The 17,633-nt window shown below is 39.4% G+C and overlaps 1 protein-coding gene across 3 annotated transcripts in view; it reads right to left on the minus strand.

Annotated features, from left to right (window-relative positions):
- The window catches only part of Chd1 (chromodomain-helicase-DNA-binding protein 1), a 447,987-nt gene that overhangs the window by 228,333 nt on the left and 202,021 nt on the right, over positions 1-17,633 (minus strand). For all 3 annotated transcript variants that reach the window (XM_067135606.2, XM_067135608.2, XM_067135605.2), the window contains exons 10-11: positions 4,792-4,905; positions 4,546-4,710 (exon numbers count right to left, since the gene is read on the minus strand). In XM_067135606.2, coding sequence (XP_066991707.2) covers positions 4,546-4,710; positions 4,792-4,905 — 279 coding nt within the window. The remainder of the gene's footprint in view (positions 1-4,545; positions 4,711-4,791; positions 4,906-17,633) is intronic.

Consider the following 17,633-nt stretch of genomic DNA (forward strand, 5'->3'; position numbering starts at 1 on the left):
ATTAACTGCAAGAACCAACGACCATTACCATTACTTAACTTTCCATAGAAATTTTTTTTCTAACAATATGCCATTTAACAACTAAATGGAATGTATTTTCTGATTTTTATCTTCATTGTAATATCTTTTATTATGTCATAATCCTTAAACAACTGCCATGTTTTAAGACTCCAATATTAACACTAATATTGTCAAATAACAGCATACTACATTTTATATTGTAATAGTTGTTTAACAATCTCCAATATATATTATACGACATAGTTTTTAACAGCATTCATAGATTATTTCCAATCAGGTACCTGATCTATTCTAAGGTGGAAAATATGGCTGATGATGCCCACTACTGATGGGCGAAACATGTACCATCTAATATACTAATTTCATGTCAACAATTTTAATAAGGACAATGTCCCAATTTAAAAAAAAATTGTATTGTATTGAATAGGTGGATGAATATTAAAACATACAAGTGTTATTTAATATCATAAAAGAACTCCCGTGGGACAAAATTCAGGCACCTCAGTGTCTCTGAAAACTGTCAAAGCAGTTAGTGGGACATAAAAACAATAACATTATTAATATTATAATTGTTATCTTAATGAAGTACTCTTTTGTCTCTATCCAAGCACAGAATGCTTGTATCTTTCTTCAACTAAAAACATCAGTGTGTATATATATTTCTAAATATTTGAGTGTGATATGATAGAATCTGGTGATGTTCTTTCCAGAACGAAACATATTCTATTTCAATTGTTTCTTTTTCAAGTATAATACTGTTACCATATGAAGGGTGCAGGGAAAGAAAGAGGTAAGTCTCATTTTTAAAATTTTGAGTAAATGGCATTTAAACATTTTAACTCTGCTTAGCAACTATATTTTCTAAAGTGAATATCAGTTATAGTTATTCCCTACCAACTACATAATTTTTAAACAATTTTAACTTATATCTGGTATAAAAACAACATTCTATGTTCAGAAAAATGAACTTTGCTCTCCTAACTACACAACAGAAGGGGAAAGAACGGGGCTATTCATACGGAGGGTATGTGGTAAACATGGTGCCCCACTAAATTATTTGACAATTTTTCAGTTTTATTTAAAGTAATTTATATACTGAATCATAATTATAATTGTTATGGAAATGATAATGAATGTGAATGGACAATCACATCGGCAAATAAACCAACACATTATTTCTACCATAATCAATACAAATTGCTTCTTTTACGCTTGAATGTTTACAACGTATCCGCGCTTTCCGTTTTCTGACGTAGAACATGTCAGCCCTTGTAAGATGGGCCCTATTTCCAACTGAAAGTCTTCTTACTTTATCAGACATTTGTGCATCTCTAGCAAAGTCCCCACAGTTTGCTTTTTCTTTCTCTAAAGTGGTGACCTTTGCTTTGTATTCATCGCAGGTAGAACAAGTGTCTGTTCATGGGTATCCAAAACTGATATTGAATTCATTGTAGAAAACTGAACGGTAAATTTCATACGAAAGCTGGATCGTAGGATACTTAGTTTTATACATACCATACATTCTCTTAATATTGAGCTCTTCAGCTAAGTATGCTTTTTGGGTGTCTCGTATACCGTAGTGACTGTTTCTTGAGGGAAATGATTTTATATGTTCACGAACAGCATCTAAACTTTCTTCCGGAATCTTCCACGGCCGATTGGAATGCTTTCCTCTCATGTTCTTTGGACTTGCACTGGTGATTTTAAGACCTCTTACCAGGCGCTCGACCCTCTTTTTACCGATGCTATGAATTGCAAGGAAAGCTTTATGGCATACATCGTAATCATTAGTTACACCGGCACATCCCCTCACTATGTACCTTGTCATTCTCTTTGGTACTTATATGTGACTTGTTTGGCAGTATTTGCTTGACCCTCCAAGTTTCTAGGCCATCGACGAACGACTAGTAAAACAGAAATGAGACCGCATAGGTATGAATCTTGGATGTCCCAGCTTAGCATGAGATTAAAATTCCTTAGAATGTTTTTCCTGTTTTCCTCACCAACCACATTAAAACATTTCATCTTACAATTGCATTTCTTAATTTGTGAAGGCTGAGACGTGGTAAGGGTGAAGTGATATATTTATTGTGATATTTGGAGTTGACGCTGATTGGTAAGTCTTACGATATGTCAGTAATTGTTATTCACTGTAAATTTATTAGGTTATGATGGTAATTATTTGTGAAGGCCGAAATGTGGCAATGGTGAAGTGGTATATTTATTGTTGATGTATATAAGAGAGAGGATAGCATGATAGTGTGGTATGAGATTGAGAGGTGGTATATGAAGCGATGTGTTGGTATTGAAGGGTAGCTGTATTAGCTTTTGGTTGGGTAGGAGGTTTATTTAATGCTAACTAAGTGAGTGTTAAGAGGGACAAGAGTTTTGGATGGTAGAGATTGGAATGTGGTGTTGGTGAAGAGATGGTATATGAGTGTTTGGTATTTTAAGGTGAAGATGGCCTGGTATCTAGATACGATTAAGGTAAGATGTGTCATATTGCTGAAATGAGGTGTTGGAGAAGTGGTGGTATAAAATGGTCGCAGTTATTGAGGACTATGGTTGAAATATGGTGAGAAGCGGTGTTAAGCGGTGTTATTTTGTAAATCTGAGATGTTGTAAATTTAGATTTAGTGGTGTATTGTGGAAGGTATATGAGGTGGATCTGGAATGGAAACGGTGGATAAGAGGTGGTATCGGAATCCGGGAGTTGGTATGTAGATGGTTTATTTATTGCTGAATTAGTTTAGATTTATCGAAGGAAAAAAAAAAAAAAAAAAAAAAAAAAAAAAAAAAAAAAAATGTGGTGTGGGAGAAGTGTTGGTATAGGCGAAGATGGTTTGGTAATGAGATGGTTTAATTTATTGCTGAAACTTTTGGAGTTGGAGAGATGATTGTATTAAGTGCGGGTTGGTAAATGTAGTGTATGATGGATTGAAGGGCAATTGCGGAATGTTGGTTGTTATGGTTTGGACAGAGAGTAAGTTAGAGGACAATGAAGATGACGTATGTGCTGAATCCACAAGGACACGGAATGAGTGGTGGTTGCGATAGCAAATGTAATGCTGAGCATGGCTTGGGTTTTAAAATGAGATCAAGCATGGCTAAATAATGGTCAAGTTGCAACATGAGAGGTAGTAATGCATTGAAATAAAAGTGGTATTTAAGGTAAGTGTGGAGGGAGACCAGTGTTGAAATTTGATTGTAAGTTATTATGATTTTCTGCTGGGTTAGGATTGTGTTATTTATTGTTGTGAACGTGGAGGACTTTTGTTTGTGTTATGGCTGGTTAGAATGTAAGTGCTGACTGTCGATGTTTTGGTATTGATCGGGAGTAGGTCAGGGAAAAGGAATGTGACGAAAGTTGCGGTAGGCATAAGGACAAGTGATGAGTTTGCTGGATCCTCGAGCCGAGGACTGCTACAGAATTGTTATCATTTTTGTTATTATTTATTCCTATTATCTCTATTTTCATTATTTTATTTTTATGTATTATATTATTATTATCATTATTTTATCATTATTTTTATTATTATTATTTTGTTTTATTATAATTATTAATATTGTGTCTTATTGCTTTGTGAACATGTAATGGGGCGGAAAGCCTGTTTGTTCATAAATAAATACTACTCTATTCAATAAAGGTACAATTGCATTTCTGCCCCATTACATGACTACTTAGGTTAAGTTTGGTCCTGACCTCTGACATTCTTCCATGACGTCTCCTTTTCTTAGTTACCTGGTGCTGATCATCCTAATTAATTGAAGAATCTGATAGTTCACTTAAGTCACACATATTGAAGCATTAATGAACAATTTCTTGCTGAATCATTCACAGAGCACTCCTAGAACAACATCTTACACATTAATTAACCTCCAAATGGTACAATGGAGGAAAATAATAATTAATATGACAGGGCTGGTAACTTAAAAGGTTCAAAACTAATGTTTAAGAGCCCATTTATTCCCTGACTTGCTGGACATGACCCCTTCTTTCCCAGTGCACTGTTTCTTGTTTCTTGTTTTTATTGTATTTGTGGACCTAGCTCCTTCTTTCCAAATCCACCTGAGGTATTCTTCAGGACCGGGAATAAACAACTCATTCACATAAAAAAACAAAAATGGACTTAGCCCTTTCTTTCCCTGCACACTTCATATGTTTTCTTTCTCAGGTAATTTATAAATTTATTACTCAAAATTAGTTTCAGCAGACTGAAGAACCCAACAGTTAAAAATTAACTGTCGAAACTGAAAATAAATTAATTCAGATATTTTTTGAACTTTTTTTTTATGGGTTTTAGGTCTTTGACCCACAGCCCATCTTAAATTAGACATTTAATTCAGAGATTTTGAGTAAACACTGTATTAATTTCAGATAAGAACTTCATAGCATAAATTTATCAGCATAATCAACAGCCAAAACTATATAAACCTAGAGTTTTCCCAAATATTGAATGAGATCTACATTTTTAATGACCAGCATGAATAAACAACACACTTTTTTTAAAGCTGAATACTTACTATGTCACGTGATACAACATCACCTAGATAGGTGACAACATTAATTTCAGGAGCCCACTGGGAAAACTCTCTTTGCCAAGATGTCATCGTTGATAATGGCACAACAATAAGAAATGGGCCATGGAGTTGATGTGTGTAGAACAAATAATAAAGTAAACAAATGGTCTGAAAAGAGAAAATGAAGAGAATAGACAAGCTTTCAATTACTGAAATCTGTTAATATATCCTTATATCATTGCTTGTTACCTGTATAGTCTTTCCCAAACCCATTTCATCAGCAAGAATCACAGAATTCTCTTTGCACCATGAATGAATAAGCCAATTGAGACCATCCATTTGGTAATCTCTCAAGACAAGGACCTGAAAAAAAAAAAAAAAAACCTTAATGTTGCAATTTCAAAAATTACCTAGTTAAACCAGAAAGATCGAAAACAAACAAGAAGTAACTTAAAATAAGACAACACATCACACACACATTGCATCTGGACATGAAAATGAATTAACAGAAGTTTAGCATAATGCTTCACCACCATGAGTGGAAAAAGAATCCAAGTGAGGAAAAGCAGCAGAGAAGCATCTGGCATGGAGAGCATGGGTAAAAACAGTCAGCAAAGGCACAATCATTGAAATCATTGAGAAGGCCAATGAAAGTACACCAAGGTTAAAAAAAATAAAGGCCTTGTAAAAAAAAAAAAAGAAGAAAAGAAGTGTAAAGACCAAGATAGGAGGACAAAATGGTTTGTGTGAAAATGTAACTTTGGCAGGGAAGTGTACTTTCCCCCATTCTCCTAATCACAGTCATGAATGAAACCGACATGTGTGTATAATAGATATATATCGTATGGTTGTACAAGTACACAAAAGTTTACAAATAATCAAATAGAAATATCCAAATTTGACAACCATTCAAGAGCACATGGTCTCACTTGGTCTCACTCTCAGACCACAGTCAAATGTACAAAGTGGGCACTCCTGAACAATGTGTTGTATGGTTTGGTCCTCCACTCCACAGTATAATAGATGATGGGAAGAAAGCAAAGGCAGGCATCGGTTTGCAGATGACATAGCTATATGGCGGGAAAGTGAAATGGATGTCTAAGAACAAGTTAATGGAAGGAAGGAAGGAAGGAAGGAAGGAAGGAAGGAAGGAAGGAAGGAAGGAAGGAAGGAGCGGGGAAGACAGAAGTAAACAGAAAACTAATAAAAACTGTGAAAAGTTTATTAAAATATTTGGAAAAGTGTAATCACAGAAATTAGGAAGATAACTGGGAAAATTCGAAAGACAGTATAACAAGAAAAACAGGCTTTTCCGAGGGTGTGAGAGAGATACTGCAGAACCAAGAATTTCCACGGAAATGCAAAGGAGGACTGTATTTGACCCTTATATACCAATATTGACATACGCAGCAGATTCGTGGTCAAAGCAGTTATCATGTGATGTCAGATGAAGATTGGCAGCTTGAAACCAAATGATGGTCACTCCTGTGAGAAATGGCGCGTGAAGCTCCAAAAAGTGCACCCTGCACCAGTGGGACAATGCTATGATGATGATGATGATGATGATGATGACGATGATGATGATACAGTCATAATGAGAATAGTGTTCAGGCAGCTGAGATTGGAAGGGAGTATAAAGAGAGGAGGAAAGAGAAATACTAGAAGCAGGAGATTAATGGTAGAAAGTGAGGCAACAATGCAGGTCCTTGATTCATAACCTAACCCAGGAGAGAAATGAAAACTGGAAAACAAGAAATACAGAGAGAATGGTAGCAACTCTTTGAGTGAAATTACAGGTACAAAGGCAAGAATCGAGGTTCCACTGTCTATGCAACATGATGACTCACCCAATTCCTTCTCACATATGCTCCTGCAGAACTCTTATGCTGAGAGTTTCACTGTTAGATTCATGAATGTAAACATTTATTGCCTATGTTGTTGAGTTTAGAATTTATTGTATAAGTCTGAGCGTTTACAGGCTGGAGTATATTTATTGTTTTATACTTTGTTGACTTCATTATCCCTACTGATGGGATTATTTAATGTTTATAGAATTTATGGTAATTTGGATTTAAGATTATTAATAAATGTAAATTTATTTAATGTTTTATTTTACTTGGTTTGGATTTTAGCCTTTTTAGTAGAAATTCCTATGTTTCTTGTTTGTTTATGATTACCCAAAACACATGTAGAAGTTCCTGTTTCCAGACCTATAATTTTAGGAGGTGTATTATTAAACTGTTCGTGTTTATTCAATAATAGTCTCGTTAGGCTTAAGGTATAATTACTTTTGGGTAGCGATTAGTTTAGTAGGTGGTGTGCTAGTTAGTTTAGTATGTTTATATCTGTTACGGAGATATCCGTGGTAGGTAGAGGTGAAAGAAGGTGCGGGTGTGAATGGGTTTCAAGCTACGAAATTAACGTGCAATGTAAAATTAATTTAAAATTTAACTAGGTTATATTTTCTTTTCAAAAACAAGAGATAACAATCATAACAGGTACAGAGTAGCAAAAAAGTAGGTACAATATTACTGGATTCGGGCTCAGTGCCCTTACTTCATAACTCTTGGGCAATCAGCCCCGCCTTACTCCAAAAAAAAAAAAAAAATTTTAGCCAAGGGGCAGAAAACCCCATTCATGCCCAGGAGCACTGGCTCCAAACATTACACATAAAGCCTGCACGAGGCATACAGAAACAAATTTCAAAGAGCGATCCGCTCTCAAAATTGTAAGCCTATCACAAGGCCACACCAAACTCTACCTTCAAGCTGTCCTCAAAGGACGTATTCACAGGGGTAAAATACCCAACCTACGGAGGTCTATTACATGAAAAGAAGGTTGATTACATGACCTCTAAAATAACAATTTGAGAGGAGGCGATCTTGCACTCCTAATACACTTTGTTTTTAAAACCTAATCTGGCTCTGGGCCGCTAACGCAAGGGCTAATCCCATACTACAGAGGTGACTTAGAGAAGAACACTTTACATTACATAAACGAAGAATAGTTTGAGAAAATAAGTTCACCTCAAAACAAATGTGAGTGGGAGCTCGAGAGGGTTAGCACTCTCTATCCCAATATGTAGCTTTACAAGAAAAAGATGAAAAGAGTAATTACATTTTGGGAAAAGGTTACATGATGGAAATGCTTCGAACCCGCCGCGAGTGTTAAACTGCCGACCTAGCAAGAAAAGAAGTTATTAATAGGCCATTACCTGGTGTTGAACGGCAGAAGGAGAAAGAGGCGCTTCCCGCCTCTTGCTATGTACTTAATACACTGAAAGATGGAACAGAAGTGGCCCGGAGACCCCAAAATCAGCAGTTTATATACTCTCGCGGAAGTTTCTAGGCGTTAGGGGAATGAAAACACCCGCCCACAATGTTTTTATTGGATAGGACCCCGCAACAGATACAAGTTGGGGGAAGATACACCAGATTGGTCAGAAATTACTAAAGGAAATTCGAGATTGGATAAATCTAAAACAAGGGGAAAAAGAGGGGTATACAGCCAACTTAAACAATAACAGAAAGAAATTTAACAAGAAACAAACTTTTGAAATAAAAATTTCTCCAACAAAATAGTTCTTTGACTCCGCACTAGGGTGCGCTATTGTTGATCTTCAGTAGTGTCCTCTAGAAGAGAAAGTTCACACTTCTTACTTCAAGCGAAACAAAAACACATCAAAAGTGACACAGTTCAAAAACTCAAAATTTTCCACGTGGTGACATCTTCTGAGAAAGTAGAGAATTAATAGAATAGATAAAGTTCAACCTTCCTCCAGAAGAGGAGTTTCAACTGGCGCAACTTTTAAATAAACGGTGTAGAGGTGTACCGCCCGGTACAGACCTCCCCCCCCAAAAGTTCCTCCAGGGGTGACACATGAAATCAGTTTGAAACAAAGTCCACGTAATGATGTTGATACGAAGATAGATAGCAGAAGCATTTACAAGATTTCTTAATTCAGTTTCAAAATGTTGTTGTTGCAGGTGAATGAAAGTCTTTATGTTTGTAGAATTTGAATTTCTGAAGATAAACTTTTAATACTTAAAGGTGAAGAAAAATTTTGCAATGTCCACCAAATATTGTTGTTGAATTCCCAAGTGTAGTTATTGCTTATGGTGACTGTCCATGTAGTTGATGTAGATTGAGTCGGATGGGCAGACCGGCCGTTGCAGCTTGCGTCCAACGGAGGCCGCTCGGACCCCTCAAGTACCCTGAGATACCGCTCGCCCGCACTATGAGGGGAGCAGAGGTGTTGAAGTACGCCGCGCCCGCGGTGAACAGATACAGGCTGCGGGCATGTAGCAGGTCGTGCGCCGCACATCAGCCTTGGCCGGGAGGAGAGCTCCGGCTCGCCGTGCACATGTCGTCCTCGCTGGAGAGGAGGGGGCCCATCCCCCTCCCCAGTCGCTGCACGGCGCTGCGCGGCTGCGGGGGCGCTGAAACATTAAAGCTAGGCGGCAGAATTGTGTTGGACTATCATCTTCTTTGAGGGTACAGGCTTGTGGAGAGGTTGAGGGGCCAGCGGCGTGTAGATATCCATGGCATTTACTATTATGAAGCCACAGTGTAAGGTGGAGCAGGAGACGGGAGCGTGGTAATGGCCGTGGCAAGAACAGGATGGCTGTTTAACGGGTCGGGGCAGGTTTTACACAAGGCTTACATCTAAAACCAAAATATTACAGAAGGGGCAGAATGCCTTAAAGGTGAAACTCAAAAAAAATATAACCTTCATATCCTTTCAAAATAATATGAAGCAAGTTAACACAGAAATTACACCGGTTTCACCTGGGACAGGTGAACTCTAAATATCCTCTCGGTGGCTGGATTACTTAGCAATAAGGTAACCGGCGTAAGAAAATCGAGAATGATACAAGGCCCATGAAATCTGGGGGCAAGCTTGCCCGCGGGAACAAAATTTTTGACCATAACCTGGTCACCTACCTTCAAAGTGGTGGGTCTCCGTCCACGATCATACCTTTCCCTAACCTTTTCATGAGACACTTTAAGATTGGCTTTAGCCTTCTTCCAAAGATCTTTAATGTTGTCCGGATCTATTGTCTCGGGCAGAATGTCATTCAGAGACCAGAGGTTAGAGAGCGGCGTGTTGGGAACGAACTTAAACATCAAAGAAGCTGGAGTAAATTTGTGTGATTCATGAACCGCCGAATTCAAAGCAAAAGCTAACCAATGCAGGGACGTGTCCCACCTAGAATGATCTTCATGATGATAGGCAATAAGTGCGGACCTGAGATTACGGTTAACCCGTTCAGCCAGAGATGGTTGAGGGTAATAAGCAGATGTAGTTACATGAGAGATGGACAAGTCAAAACAGAATTTACGAAACAGATTTGATGTAAAAGCTTTAGCATTATCAGATACAATGTATTGGCACGGACCAAAAGAAGCAAAAATAGAATTTAGGCAAGTAATGGTGGACTGAGCGGTAGCCAGCTTAGTCGGAAATAACCAAGAAAATCTAGTAAAGCCATCTACGCACACAAAGATGAACTTGTTAGCATTACCCTTTGACTGGGGGAAGGGTCCTACATAATCGATATACAGGCGTTCCATGGGGCGCGACGCTTGATGCGAAGACAAAAGGCCTACCTTGGTGGACATGGTGGGTTTACTAAGCAAACAAGATTTACAAGCTTTTACAAGTTCACGGATTTCACCGTCCATACCTTTCCAAATGAACATTTCACGAATTTTTTCACGGGTTTTAAAGATTCCAAGATGCCCTCCTAATGGGGTCTCATGATAATACTTGAAGATCATAGGCACAAGAACCGCTGGCACGACAACCTTCATCATCTTATCATGCCTCGATGGGCAACATAAAACACCATTCCTCAGAACATAAGGGACGACATGTTCCCCAGAAGAAAGGGTTTCCATTATCGGACCCAGCGTCGGATCTTCACGTTGGTATTTCTCGATATCCCTAAAGAGCATGGGAGCATCTGTTAGGATGGCATTAACCTCAGATAGTATGGACTCGGAAGGTGATGAACTGTCGACAGGTTCATGGGTCTCGACGTCGTTAGAAAACATACGGCTGAGTCCATCAGCAACAACATTTTCAGTACCTCTGATATGTCGTACATCGAATTGGAAGGCAGAAATACGGATGGCCCAACGGGCTATACGACCAGTACGACGCGGCCTACCTAAGACCCAGCTTAAGGCTTGATTATCTGTCTCCAAGTCGAATTTGACATGTTCCAGATAGAGACGGAACTTTTCTAAGGCAAATAAAACTGCCAAACCTTCAAGCTCATATATGGAGTACTTTGCTTCTTGAGCCGAGAGAGTCCTAGATGCATAGGCGATGGGGCGCCTCCCTAGTTCAGTCTCTTGAAGAAGGACTGCAGCTACCGCCGACGACGACGCGTCGGTTTGGACGATGAATTTCTTCGAGAAATCAGGCATAGCAAGTACAGGGGCATTACAGAGAGCTAATTTAAGGTCTTCAAAAGCGGCTTGTTGAGACGGTCCCCACTCGAATTTGATGCCTTTCCTACGGAGAAGGTTTAAGGGCGCCGCTCTATTAGCAAAATTAGGAATGAACTTCCTGAAGAAATTCACCATGCCAATGAACCTGGCGATACCTTTAATGTCCTTGGGAGGTTTAAAATCACGGATGGCCTGTGTTCTAGAATGATCGACTGCTACACCATCAGGTGACACAATATGCCCTAGGAATGACATAGAGGGCTTAGCAAAGGCAACCTTGGACAACTTAACAGTTAACCCAGCCTTACGAAGGCGATTGAGAACTTCTCGCAGATGATCTAGATGTTCTTCAAAGGTTTCGGAAAATACGACGACATCATCCAAGTAGTGATATATGTACTCAAATTTGATGTCGGAAAAGACCCTATCTAGTAGCCTAGTGAGCACAGCTGCCCCCGTGGGGAGCCCGAAAGGCACGCGGTTGTATTCATATAAATTCCAGTCCGTGGCAAACGCTGTAAGATGTTTAGACTCTTCGGCAAGGGGAATTTGGTTGTAGGCCTGATTCAAATCCAAGATCGTGAAGAACTTGGCCTTACGAAACCATGAAAAACAAGAATGAAGGTCGGGAAGGGGCACAGATTGCAACACCACCTTCCGATTGAGAGCCCTGTAATCAATGACAGGCCTGAAGCCTCCTTGGGGTTTCGGGACTAGAAAAATAGGCGAAGAATACGCTGACTTAGAGGGCCTAATAATACCATCCTTCAACATCTGATCGATGATTTCTTTCAGAGCCTTCATTTTAGGTGGAGATAGCCTATACGGTGGAAAACGGACAGGAATCGAATCCGTGACCTCGATTTTGTATTCAATAAGGTCAGTAACACCAAGAGTATCAGAGAACACCTCGGGAAACGACTGACACAGTTTCCGAATACTATCAGCCTGCTCCTCAGGTAGATGTCTAAGGTCTAACAACATCTCATCCTGGGTAGGCGAAATAGATGAACATGATACAGAATTACACTTTAACAAGGGAATTCTACAATTGGACGCAAATTTGAATGTGCACGACCTACTCTGGAGATCGAGCACAAGACCAGTGTGAGAAATGAAGTCCGCTCCCAATATGATGGGGCAAGACAAACGCTTGGCCACAAACAATTTGATCTTCCATGTAAATTTAAAAACCCGAATTTTGACATGTAAGGAACCTAGAATTTCTAATGGAGATGAATTAGCCGAAACATATTTAACAGGAGATGAGTCATAGTCAGGGAGTTTACAAACAGATTTCAATTTAGAATACCAATCAGCCGAAATAATGGAACAAACACTGCCTGAATCTAAGAGAGCTGTTATAGGCTCGTTATTTAACTCAATCTTAAGAAAAGGAACAGGTGCGGGGGTATCCGCCGCAATCCTAAGACACTCTTTAGGGCATTCAAAAGATGAATTTGAAGGCTGGTCGTTCTCTGCATTTACAACCTGTTTACTAGGGGCTAAGTCTCGGGAAGATGGATTAGTCGGCTCAGCCGACGCCACTAGTCACTTTTTATTATTGGCATAGCTGGAATTTGCACCAGAAGTTGAGCAGGAGGGGGTGCTATTTGAGTTTGGGCAATTCTTGGCGATATGTGAGAAGGCCCCACACTTAAAACAGCCTTGTGATGACCCTGCTCCATTCCTTGTCCCACTTGACTTGATCAGAGGACACTTATTCCGCAGATGGTCAGGCGACCCGCAAGCATAACATTTACGGGGATTGACTGGTCAGCGAGGTGGAGGCCGAGTGTTACTAAAGGAAGGCGGGGGTTCTTTCGCGACACGCAAAGAATCGGCGTATCTAACTCCTTCCGCTGAGACGGCCAATGCTTCAAGTTCAGAGAAGGTTTGCGGACACGCCGCGAAACACAAATATGACCTGTAGGATGGCGAAATACCTTCTACAATAGCCTGCACAATCTGATCTTCAGGAAAGTGCAGAGCAAACACCCTAGTGTAGAATTTGATATCTTGAATGAAATCAGCCAAGTTTTCATCCAAGCGCTGTACACGGTAATAGTACTTCTGAATCAGGGAGGACCTGGCCCTAGCCGGGATGAAGTTAGCTAGCAAATGGGCATGGAAATCCTCAATAGATGATTGCTCGGCAATGGCTCTTACGATTTTATCAGAGAGAATACCAATAGCATACGGATAGATAATTTGCAAAATTTGACATGGCGAAAGAGAAAAAACAAGAGCATGATCCTGAAATTCCACTAGAAATCTTAAAAATGAAATTACATCACTGGTGGTGTTGACGGAAAACTTAGAGATACCTCTAAGCAACATTGCCAATGGATGAGGCAAGCTACTGAACCCAGGTGACATAGTCGTTAAAGGTTTCAATGGCAAAGAAGTTAATTCAGAGCGGATGTTACCCAATGACGCACGGCGTTCAGATTCGTTGTTCGATGGGGCAGAGATAGTTTGAGCAGCAACGGTTATCCTATTGACTTCTCCCTGAGGAGGCTCTTCCTCGTTACCTACATTCACCGTGGCGGGTTGATCAGTTTTGAGAGGAACTTCGCCGGTTAGCAATTGAGTGACCTTATTAGACAATTCAGAAATAGTTTCAAGGAGCGTATTAGCGTCCTTCCTCTGAACGTCATTCACCTTTAGAGACAACAGATCATTAACTCTATTTGCAAAGTGATACAGCCTGCCTTGCACACGCTTAATTTGATTAGGAGACGGATCGTTTTCATCAAAAAAGCTGATTACAGATGCTAGCCCAGTAATATTCTCGACGATCGTGGAAAGAGAGTCATCAATTTCTTTCTCTCCCAAATTGGGGATGGAAATGGGCAAATCAAGGGACTCTCTAAGCTTGTTGGTGTCGATTGCAACCGTGCCTCCAGATTGCACATTTCTGATAGTTAACTCGTATATCAACTCCTCTTTGCGCAAGTAGTTAAGGAGGAGAACATCGCGAGGGCCGGGCATGATGACAGAACAATTTTGAAAAACTCAAAAAATTCCAGCAACTGAGAAAATTGTTAGAGTTCGAATCAAAGCAATGTTTAGCCGTCAAAAGGGGCTAAATTGAGACCCATTCAACCACGCTCTGCTACCACTTGTTACGGAGATATCCGTGGTAGGTAGAGGTGAAAGAAGGTGCGGGTGTGAATGGGTTTCAAGCTACGAAATTAACGTGCAATGTAAAATTAATTTAAAATTTAACTAGGTTATATTTTCTTTTCAAAAACAAGAGATAACAATCATAACAGGTACAGAGTAGCAAAAAAGTAGGTACAATATTACTGGATTCGGGCTCAGTGCCCTTACTTCATAACTCTTGGGCAATCAGCCCCGCCTTACTCCAAAAAAAAAAAAAAAATTTTAGCCAAGGGGCAGAAAACCCCATTCATGCCCAGGAGCACTGGCTCCAAACATTACACATAAAGCCTGCACGAGGCATACAGAAACAAATTTCAAAGAGCGATCCGCTCTCAAAATTGTAAGCCTATCACAAGGCCACACCAAACTCTACCTTCAAGCTGTCCTCAAAGGACGTATTCACAGGGGTAAAATACCCAACCTACGGAGGTCTATTACATGAAAAGAAGGTTGATTACATGACCTCTAAAATAACAATTTGAGAGGAGGCGATCTTGCACTCCTAATACACTTTGTTTTTAAAACCTAATCTGGCTCTGGGCCGCTAACGCAAGGGCTAATCCCATACTACAGAGGTGACTTAGAGAAGAACACTTTACATTACATAAACGAAGAATAGTTTGAGAAAATAAGTTCACCTCAAAACAAATGTGAGTGGGAGCTCGAGAGGGTTAGCACTTTACAAGAAAAAGATGAAAAGAGTAATTACATTTTGGGAAAAGGTTACATGATGGAAATGCTTCGAACCCGCCGCGAGTGTTAAACTGCCGACCTAGCAAGAAAAGAAGTTATTAATAGGCCATTACCTGGTGTTGAACGGCAGAAGAAGAAAGAGGCGCTTCCCGCCTCCTGCTATGTACTTAATACACTGAAAGATGGAACAGAAGTGGCCCGGAGACCCCAAAATCAGCAGTTTATATACTCTCGCGGAAGTTTCTAGGCGTTAGGGGAATGAAAACACCCGCCCACAATGTTTTTATTGGATAGGACCCCGCAACAGATACAAGTTGGGGGAAGATACACCAGATTGGTCAGAAATTACTAAAGGAAATTCGGGATTGGATAAATCTAAAACAAGGGGAAAAAGAGGGGTATACAGCCAACTTAAACAATAACAGAAAGAAATTTAACAAGAAACAAACTTTTGAAATAAAAATTTCTCCAACAAAATAGTTCTTTGACTCCGCACTAGGGTGCGCTATTGTTGATCTTCAGTAGTGTCCTCTAGAAGAGAAAGTTCACACTTCTTACTTCAAGCGAAACAAAAACACATCAAAAGTGACACAGTTCAAAAACTCAAAATTTTCCACGTGGTGACATCTTCTGAGAAAGTAGAGAATTAATAGAATATCAAAAGGACTTATAGGCTTTGATTGCTTACTCTTCCATTTCTCACACAGGAATTGTATGAGGGGGTTTGATAACATTGAGAATTTGAGATTTTAGAAGAAGTTACACCCTTGTAATTGCTCATGGATTATGTTCCTCCGGTTTATTTGCATTGGTTAATATTACATAAACGTCTTGGTAGTCAAAGTATACTTGTAAGAAAGGGTTTAATAAATTTTATACCTTCGATGGCTATCTGGTGATTTCTTCTCAGTTCTTCAAATATTTAATAGGTGAAATAGGATTATTTAATAAATTAGTTGCATGATCATGAATAACTATAGTTATGTATCATTTTTTAGAGCGGTGTATACATTATATTTATATGCTTATAGTCAATATGGCATGTTAGAAAATTCTTTATCTGACTCCATATGTATATTAAAACATGCTTTATTTTCTCTCATGAAAACTATATTGAAATTCACCTTCTACAATGATTATAAAGAAAAAACAAGAAGAACAATCACATTATTAGCATATTACCCCATGATAGTTACTTACTCCTAGGAACTCTCAATCAACAGTTCATAGAGATAACAAATTCAAAGAGTATAAACAAGTATTTATAACATCTCCCACCTTGGAATTGTGGGAACAATTCCAAAACTGTACTCTTATATGGGGTCCTCATTTCTTCTTTTAAAGGCTCGGAGTCCCCTCTGGAGCTCTTAAATTTTCCAGCTTGATTCAACATTGCCTTCGCCTTTGGGACGTTGGACCTACTGTGAGAGATATTCTTTCCTGAAGCGCTGTTTCAATTCTTGAATTGCATTCCCTTCTTGGATTATTTTTAATAATCCTAATTGCCACTGGTCTTTTCTTTGCTTTACACTATACAGCAAATGTAGACCTAGCTTTTTCTAGTAGCCCGTATTTGCCGTTCCTCGAAGAAACGATTTCCCGGATCAACCATCCAGAAATTTCAGTCCCATCAACGTTAAATCCTCGATCAAGCATTTTTCAATAAACTGTATCTCACAAAAGGTCAGCTATGGCATACTTATGGATCTTGGCGTTAACGCCCCGTCGTTGCAATAATTAGAGCAAGTACTGTATTGCAATAGCGATCGGCAGTGAACTTGCATAAGGGACCATCTTAGCATCACATTCGGGTGGTATAGTTTAGAGGATCTCTGAAATTATAAAGCGGAGAGTGGCCACAATACTTGTAAGTAGATACGGAGCATTTTGACAGCTCTGCTTGAAGACGGAACGAGTTTTGTCAAATATTCACACTTATAAAACGTCCACATTACGTCCAGGGTTAGAAGTTTTTATTTTTACTTTTTTCGATTGTATTTCCAAACAGGGTTTTGGCACTTTCCTCAGGACACTGTATAGTAACTGGACTTTGAGGCAGGAATCGAAACTGCTCCTCAACACAAATTTTGCATAAATCTAGTATGTGAATATTATCGTACACGATTATGTTATCGAGACCAGAACAGATGTTGCACCTTACATACAAAAAGCCATGGGAGGTCTTGGGATTGCGTATTACTAATATAAGACTGGAAACTTTTTTGTTTTTGTGTTAAAAGTAAAAAACCGAAGCCAATTCTGATGGATAGCACCCTCTTGATAGTAGGTCTGGATTATAAACTCCAGGTACATGCCTCCATTGTTGTGGTCAGTAAGTTGTCTTATTTCCTTGACTCGGTTGCCGACAAACGTATACCATGGTTCATTTCTTCTAATCCATGCAAGCGTTGTCGTGAAATCACTCCAAAAGTAACCTTTCACATTTTCTAAAGAAAGGGATGATCTGAGTAACGAAGCAAGACGACTTCCTACAAGACAACCTAACAATTCTAGTCGAGGAATAGTGACACTTCTGAGAAGTGCTATTTGAGCTTTTGCTAGTATAGTTGGGGACAAAACATGACGACCTCAGTTCTTGGAAGCGACCTGGAAGCCAGCTGGAAATCCCACCCTGAACCCTGCTGAGTTAATGAGCTCCATGTGATCCTTGCTTGGTATGGAGAGGTTGCCAAATCACTCTCTTCAGTCTTGACTCTTTCTTCATGCCGAGTGCAGTGCACTGACCTAGTGAGCATTATTAATAGTAAGAT

The sequence above is a fragment of the Anabrus simplex genome, chromosome 1 (genome assembly GCF_040414725.1).
Source record: "Anabrus simplex isolate iqAnaSimp1 chromosome 1, ASM4041472v1, whole genome shotgun sequence".
Taxonomy (NCBI): domain Eukaryota; kingdom Metazoa; phylum Arthropoda; class Insecta; order Orthoptera; family Tettigoniidae; genus Anabrus; species Anabrus simplex.